We start from the raw sequence: 8,720 nt of genomic DNA, 5'->3' as shown, positions 1-8,720 counted from the left end.
TGAATATATGGCAGACAGCAGGTCAGTTGTTGGCCAAGGAGCCTATGACAGAGCTAATGTTGGCAGATTTCCTCTCTTTTCATCTGTCTCTGTTAGACTCTGCTCTGCATCCCCCGCCCTCCCTGATATTCCCATTTCATCTCGCTTTCACCAAGGTAATTCCAGACAGTAGATGCGCGCACTGGTTGGCAACTCCTACTGCTTATAGTTGCAGCCTCTTTCTCTCTCTCTCCTCTCTCTCTCTCTCTCTCTCTCCTTTTCTCTCTTGGGTCTCCTCCCGCCCTCCCCCTCAACCCCCCGCCCACTTCTCTCTCCCACACGGACGCAGCATACCTCGTCTTCACCAGCCACCGTGAGAGCTGGCGCTGACGCCGAGTACCCGCATACAGAGTGCAGACCGCGGAGTGTCGTTGCGCGCATCATCGGTTAATTTTCTTGTCCAGATGGCCTACATTTTTCTCTCTTGAAAAGAACAGTAGCCGTGGAGCTGTCTTTCATTAAACATCTAAGACCCTCTCCATCCCGGTCTGTCTCTAATTTCTACAGGAAGCTACAGACAATTTGGGAATATGGTACCTCTCCGTGGTAATGCCATGTGACAAGGCTTTTCATCATTTTGGTATTTCTTTACCCTCCAACAAAAGTCTCTGCTGACATCATTTGTGTGCTCTTACTTTGATGACATTCAAAGAGTAGCTAAGTGAAGGAAAAATACCCCCCTCCCTCGCCCCCCCCTGGAGAAATGGAAGTTTTGGCCGTTTGCTTGGTCCTCTGAGGCTGCTGTCGCTGCTGGTGGTTTGGCGATTGGTGCAGGGGGGAAACTGCGTCGCCAGGTCTGAAAGGCTGGAGATCTCAGGTCATTATAACACGACCTGACATTCAAGATAAGGTTTTCCCTTCATGTTACCGAATTGTCATAGATTTATTGTCTTTAAATGATTGGCCACACCGTCCTGAACATCAGCTCGACTTAACGCGTCGGCGTTTGGATGCGGTTTGTTTTCACTGCAGCTCAGCGTCTCTCTACTCACCCAGAATATGATTTAATGTTGGACGGAATTTCAACAGGGCAGCAGAATCTGATTACCCGGGAATCGGTTCCTCTTTCTATCTGCTCGATCGTGAAGAGACCACATCAAGACCGAGATTACCCGGGATTTCCTTGACCACCCTACAGATGGACTAAAACGGAGACATCGTTTCTCGGGATTTTAACTCTGTTCGCCCTCACTCAGAGAGCTGTAGTTTTCTCTGTCATTTGGAGAGGGATATCTATTGACATAATGAAAGTTATCTTGGCCATGTTGCTTGTTGCTGTTTTTTGGAGCCAGGAGTGGAAGTCGGCGTTCTCGGATTCAATCATCCACATCGGTAAGTTACTGCGCTTTTTCTCCTCAAATCGCGGCCACTGCTTGGGTCTCTGTGCGTCTCTCAGGAAACAGACAAGAGGTTTCAGCCTTGATATTTGCTGCCTAAATCACAGTACGGCTCGTGATTTTTTGACACGCTGTTACGTTACATCCAGCATGCGTATGCTTTCATTGGGCTACAATAAGTACATGTGAATGTTGGTAAAATGATGATCTAGAGATCTGCCGCGTCATATGGGCATGGTTTTATATTAAGTTTGAGTGAAAGTTGGTGTCATTAAGTTGCAAATTAAACTAATTTGGTGTTTAGCCGTCGATTCGTGATGATTAATAGGAAATTAGTTCCTCCTGGTGTTGATTATTAAAGACTGGTAATCCCAAGTAAGGAGACTCGAGTGACTACGGCGTTTCCCTTGAATTATATATAGTCTCTCGTAAATCCTTGTGGGCAAAGGGTGCGCGAAAACAGGTGGTTTGGATGGCGTGATGTTTCCCTGGATTATCCCGAATTGGATACAATTGTATACTTGTAGATCGTCGTTGGGCATAATGACATTACCATTCTCCTCCGTGAGATAGCGCAGTACCAGGGGGGAAAAAGGGCATGCATGTCCTAACGTTTTTTCTGCCTTCCTCCACCACAGGCATAGTGTGGCACTGTTGTGTTGAGTGTGATTTCGACGTGAAGGAGCGTGCTCTGTCTGTCAGTGTGGCTGCACCTCCGGCTACAGGGTCGGTGGAGAGGGAGGAGGAGCGTGTCTTGCAGGATGAGATGAGGGCGCGAGGTGGTGGTGGGAACACATAATCGTTGGAAAACTCGGTGGCCTCGAATGGCTGATAGATCAGAGTCTAGTGGGAGAGCAGTGTGTTTGCGCGTGAGAGAAGGTGACGTGATCACGCGCACACCAGTCTAAAGATAAGCACCTGTCCGTGTTGAATTGTTTTTTTTGACCGTATTGCATGGTGAAGATCTCATCCAGATTTTAACACTCACACATACACTCTCTAACACACACGTGTCACATTATAAACCACCAACCTAATCCGCTGCTTTGTGCTGCCAGAGAGGCCTGTTTGTAAATCAGCTGGCCAGGGTCAGAATAGATGAGCCAATTTAGTGGATACCTGAATGCAGTTTGCCAAGAGTTGAATCAGATGAAGGTCTTCTCTGGGCTGCAGTCCAAAGTGATGCTTTAGATCAGTTACAACAGCAAACAAATGAGATTTGGTCAAGTTGAAATCTAATTTGCAGACAAGGGAAAATGCCAACAGGGAATCTGATATTCCAGTCAAACCAAATTGAAACCAGACATTTAAGATAACCTAAGTTATAAAGTGACAATCAATTGTCGTCTCACTTCTTCTGGATGTTTATTTTAGTGCAGTAGAGTATACAGAGGCTTCACCATGCAGACAGGTTTGTACTATAAACTCTTGTTATGATCCTATGGGAGTGGCTGTGTAATCCGCTAGTTTTACACTGTGGCTGGAGGGTTTGACCACAGCAGCAACCTCATGTTCAACAAGTGTCTCACAGCAGTACTTTGAAACTTTATCTCTGTTCATTGACTGTTTCAAATTTCCTTCGATGTGACTTTTTGCATTGGTACTATGTTTTATAGCTGAGAGATGTGCATACTTACCAAAACTAAGACAATAATCTATGCAGGTTACAGCTCTTAAAACGGAGTTATGGTTCTATGTGCATACATCCACCAGTGTTTGTTTTGTCATTTCAAAGCTAACTGGATCGATTATAATTTTCACACATGGCATCTCACTGGCTTGGTGTTTGTAGAATAGACTCTCTGAGGTCAATCAGTAATATATAAGCCAATTGGATTTTTCTTTTGTTTTTGATTTTTCTTACAACATGCTAAATTATGATCTATGAAATAGAAGTATAATCATTTATGGTCCCTAGAGAGTGCTCAGCATTTAACATTCAGGTTCACACAAATTGCTGTGTCATAGTACTCTTTGTTGTATCTATAAATGTGGAAAAATTGTGCTTGAAGTAGAAGCTCTCAAGTCACCTCAAGTTTGTGACATAACCTACACAAACCCCTTATGTATGTGAAATAACAGCTTGGCTCTTTAATGGGGTACCAGTGCAACCAGTGTCGTAAGTGTTTTCCAATTAACAGGGTGGACATAAGGGTCAGTGTGTGGTTTATTTATTGTCTGAAATGAAAATTAACCAGTGTGATACGGAGTTTTTTTTCCTTAAAACGAGCTATGTGCATTTGTGTGTGTGTTGAAGGACAAAAGATGGGTGTGTGTGGTTGGTTTGCTGCTGTAATTTTACTCAGGACTTTTTCCTTTTTTTCTCTTCCCTCCACCTTATTTCTAATCAATAGTTCATTTCCGAGCTAGCCTCAAGTACTTTGAATCGCAACAAAAGGTTATCACCCCCAAAACAATACTTGTCTTTTCTCTCTCTCACAGAACTGTCCCTCAAACATTGCCTCTTATCCTCACTTCTGCAACAGACCTTGGAAACAGCAGATAAACCAAGGATCAAATTTGCTGGACAGAAGTACAGGAAAGCACAGACTGTTATCATCAATCTCACACAAACATTGTGGTTGTTTGGAGAAGGTTAACCCATGCCCACTGGTTTCTGTGCATCAACATTTGTTTTTTTCCTTTGGCGCAAAAAAATTGAATACCTAAGTCTCTTTTCACACATTCTTTTTTTTTAGCTCATTCAATGCTAACCTCTTCCTTTGCATGTGAGTATGTGTATCATATTGACATAGGACTGCGTGATAAGGAGAAAAAAGCACTATACTCAGCAGGCGCATCACATTGACATGTCAGAAGTAATCTCTTTTTAATCCCTTTGTTGCTGTTAAAGATGGAATGAGGGCAGAAGAGAGACAGACAATCAGAGGTGTATATCAAAAAGAGAAGAGATGGAAGACAGAAAGTAAAAGACTGACAAAGGTAGACTTGATGTCATCATACTATTGTAGCTTTCGAAAACTGCCAACCTGTCATTCTGTGAGAGTGTTGCCATCATTTTTGGTGATATTAACAGCAGTGCCCAGCAGACAGTTTCATCTTGCTCTGTCCAGGCATTAAATGTGATTGAGCCGCTGGGGAGCTGGCACTACTGCATCTCTCGTCTCTCTCCTTCTTTCTCTCATTCTCTGCCGCTCTCCCCACTTTGTCTCTCTAATGATCAGCATGCAGAGGGAAGGGGGGAGTCCGCTTGCCTCTTGGCCCTCACTGCGCCGTGTTCAGCATGCCAATAGCTCTTTGCTTTATGAGGGTAGTTCATATGGATTTTGCATGTGTGTGTTGGAGAGGAAAAGACAGAAAGCATGGTTGTGTGTGTCATGATTTGAACAGTCAAATTGAGTTCTTACTGTAAAGTCAACGGTTTGTAGCAATGCACCCACTGGCCCATTGTGTATCACAGAAGAGGCAACGATTCTTTGACACATCTCTGAGCCGGGTTCATCCTGGTTAAAATCATGAGTTTTATGGTTGCTGGTTAATTGCCATACAAAGTGATACATCACACCTAAACATTGCTTTTGTGGCTGATGTGGAACAATACTTAGCTGATATATCAATTTAAAATTGGATTCTCGACAAAATAGCTGTGGGTAGGTTAACCGAGACGATACAGATATAGTAGTTCGTACTAATTTAAGCCATGCTACTTTTTGCCACATTAGTAATTAAAAAATGTTATCCTATCATATTAAAAAAAAAAAGCCAAGTTGTTGGTATTGTATATTGTTCATCTACCACTCTGCTCTTGAAGCACTCTGCTTGGCCATCGCAATGAATATTCATTGGCCTCCAGTATGTGAGTTAAGACAAAATAGTCAATTAAAACGGAATATCTTTCGTAATAGCAGCTAAACTATATTAGGCCTTCAAATTCTCCACAAGACTGAAAGTGTTATATCACATTACCTCTAGTGTCTTATTTCTTTAGAAAAAGTAAAATAAGCCATATATCAATCTACCCCCTAGCTGGACCAGTTCTCCTTGGTGTACTTTGAACAGATTTTCCAGGCTCTTGGTATATATATTTTTTGGCATGTTCTACTTTGGATTTAGGCTGTCAAAACTACCTCTGTAAACCCAAAGTGACTCAGTATTTTTGGGATCTGAGCCTTGTTTGAGGATCCCTTGGTCTTTTTGATACTCAAGATGGTTCTTTTTGACACTAGCTGTATGAGTTGTCGTAGTGCTGCCGAATAAATTTGTGAGTGTACTGCAGAGCAAGATTAGTGGCTTTGTAAGCTACATTATATTGCTAAAAGTATTCGCTCATCTGCCTTTAAAACAATACATGAACTGCCTTTACATGAACTGCCTTTACATGAACTTATATGAACTTAAGTGACTTAACATTATTAATCCATAGGGTTTAATATGACGTCAGGCCACCCTTTGCAGCTATAACAGCTTCAATTCTTCTGGGCAAGCTTTCCTCAAGGTTTAGGAGTGTGTTTATGGGAATTTTGTCTGACCTCACAAATGCCCTTCTGGAAGGACCATTCTTCCAGAAGCGCATTTGTGAGGTCCCAAAGGTGTACTATTGGGATGAGGTCAGGACTCTGTGCAGGCCAGTCAAGTTATTTCACACCAAACTGGCTCATCCATGTCTTTATGGACCTTGCTTTGTGCACTGGTGCACATTCATGTTGGGACAGGAAGGGACCATCCCCAAACTGTTTCCGCAAAGTTGGGAGCATGAAATTGTGCAAAATCTCTTGGTATGCTGAAGCATTCAGAGTTCCTTTCACTGGAACTAATGGGCCAAGGTTTTAGGAAAAGTTGTTTTTATACAAATACAGTCCTTTCTTTCTTGAGGATAACTCTGTTCTTGAGAAGTTCCAATCTGGATTTAGGTCTCGTCACAGCACTCGGTCTACACTGTTGAAGGTGCACAATGATGTTGCTCTGTCTGTGGATGCCAAGTGCCCTGTTGCCTTAGTGCTGCTTGATCTCACAGCAGCCTTTGACACGGTGGACCATGCAGTCCTCCTATTACGTCTAATTATGTTGGCATCCATGGCACTGCATTGAAGTGGTTTACATCTTACTTATCCAGTAGAACCTTCTCCGTTATGGTTGGTGACCTGTCATCTTCCATTGCTCCTCTCTCCTGTGGAGTCCCACAAGGATCTATTCTTGGCCTTATCCTCTTCTCATTATACATGTTATTACTTGGGTCAAGTAAAGCCAGGCACAACCTTTCTTTTCACTGTTATGCAGACGATTTACAAATCTATCTGCTAGTGAAGCCAAATAGTAACAGTGCACAATGTTCTTTGTTTGATTTTATTGCTGACATTAAGCAGTGGTTGGCCCAAACATTTTCTACATTTAAATGATGACAAAACTGAATGTATTGTGTTTGGGGATACTGTGACGGCTGACTTTAGCACCTTGTCTTCAAAGCTCAGTTCAACCCTCAGAAATCTGGGAGTTAGCTTTGACAGTCATCTGAGGTTTGACAATGTTGTCAGAACTATTTTTTTCCAGTTGCGTCTCCTGGCTAAAGTTAAAATGTTTTTAAGCCGTCACGACCTTGAAAAAGCCATCCATGTCTATGTATACAACCTGCTGAGCTTGTGAATGGAGTTGCCAGGTGATCAGAGAGCATTTGCAAAGGTTTTGGCATGTCTCCTATAAAATGCCCATTTCATGTGGGCATGTACAATACCCTAAAAGGAAAGCCTGAGTTAACCAAGAAAGATCAGAGCCACCATGGCAGTACCCATTGTACTGTCCACACAGCACAAAAAAATGAAACAAAACTCAGTCTCCACAAAATGGAACTTTTCTAACAGGACTTATAGGTAATCTCATAACAATTTGCTGCCCCTCAGTGTATGGGGGAAACGGCTCAATCAGTTGTGACAGCGATGTACTGGTCATACGAAAATGTTTCTGTAAATCTTCAGGAACAAGTCACCTTGTCCTAAAAGCTGTCCCACCCACTCTAGGTTCAACCGAGTCTGGTCCAAAGTCGGTGACGTTGATGTTGGGTTTTGTGTCTCTGGAATTGGTATTTTTTGTAGAAGCATACTCCATGAGGTGTTTTGAAGTCTCCATTCCTTAAATACAGCTTGTAACTGTACATGTGTATGCAACATTTATAAAGTTCTATTAGCAACGTTAGTGTCAGCGCCAAGTTTACCTTGGAAAGAAAGGGCGGAAATAATGCATATTTTTTTGTGAAATTGAGGCACACAATCTGACATTAGGTGCTAAAGCCCTTGTTTTCCAGTCCACACATAAATGTTACAGTCTGAATCAGTGAAAATCTTCACCCTGGAAGGCATTACAAAATATTACATTTCAGTGCCCAAAAACTGTTTATATCTGAACAAATGTGTATGAAATGAATAAATAAAAAAATCATAATAAATGCAAGGATACAGGGAAAAGAGGGGCTAGGAGTCTTTTAGATCTATTGATCCCCTAACAGTGATGAGAAAAACAGGATTTGTTTGATTTAGATTTGAAGAAGCTGAAAGGCTGAGGGGCAAGTGTAAGGGGGTATGCCCTGGATTTTCTTAAACTTTTGTGCCTCAGAGGCTTTGTAAACATCTCAGTGTGTCTGTGAATGGATGTTCCTGCTTGGTTTTGTCTGCAAGTTTCACAACTGTCAGTGTTGCTTCCTTTTTTTTTAAATTCTCTTTTGCCGTTTGTGTTTGTGTGTGCATACTTACTTTAATCAGCAGTTCAGCTCCAGCTCAGCTGGGTTGTGGCTACACAGAGTGTATTACATGCTTCAAATATTTTGAGTGATGCATCTGAATGGTGACATATGTGCTGGTCCAAGTTATCTCTGATTTGGAAGATGTTGTACCCCACATTTGTGGGCAAATTAATGCCCAAAAAGTTTTTCATGTAGATGTGAAATCCCCAAAGGTGTGAACTATGTCTACATTCCCTACTTTTGTGTGGTATTTGAGACTGTTATGTGTCTTCTTGTGAAGACAGACAGTGACTTGATGTCTGCACCTGGCCACTGAGGCAGAACTTTTAACCGGGCTGCAGAGATAGAGAGAAAGAGAAAATGTGTGTGTTTCTGAGGTTGAGATGGACTGACGGATAGCTGCAAGGGGAAGTTTTGTTTCTTGTCAGAGGCTGACTGCAGAGCAGGAAATGAGAGACAGGGCAGCCCTGCCCAAGGTGTTTCATCTTGCTGCATCAGTGAGTGATGCAGGTAGAACAGACCAGATGGTCTGGTGTACAACACAGGCCCCTTGTTCCATGGTGACTGTATTGCATATGATGCGATTTATCCATTTGACATGTGCTTGACATAATGAAAAGAACCATTGTTGTTCAGTAGATTAAGTGTCAGCC

The 8,720-nt window shown here is 42.4% G+C and overlaps 1 protein-coding gene across 2 annotated transcripts in view; it reads left to right on the top strand.

The window, feature by feature from the left end:
• The first annotated feature begins 339 nt into the window (after window positions 1-339).
• The window catches only part of grid2 (glutamate receptor, ionotropic, delta 2), a 456,461-nt gene continuing 448,080 nt past the window's right edge, over window positions 340-8,720 (top strand). For both annotated transcript variants that reach the window (XM_072387763.1, XM_072387764.1), the window contains exon 1: window positions 340-1,371. In XM_072387763.1, the coding sequence (XP_072243864.1) occupies window positions 1,284-1,371 (88 nt within the window). In that variant the 5' untranslated portion in view covers window positions 340-1,283. The remainder of the gene's footprint in view (window positions 1,372-8,720) is intronic.

This window comes from Leuresthes tenuis, unplaced genomic scaffold (assembly GCF_036924035.1).
Source record: "Leuresthes tenuis unplaced genomic scaffold, fLeuTen1.0.hap1 SCAF_6, whole genome shotgun sequence".
In the NCBI taxonomy this organism is placed as follows: domain Eukaryota; kingdom Metazoa; phylum Chordata; class Actinopteri; order Atheriniformes; family Atherinopsidae; genus Leuresthes; species Leuresthes tenuis.
Note: the sequence above shows the minus strand (reverse complement) of the source record. Positions and strands in the feature narration are given on the sequence as shown.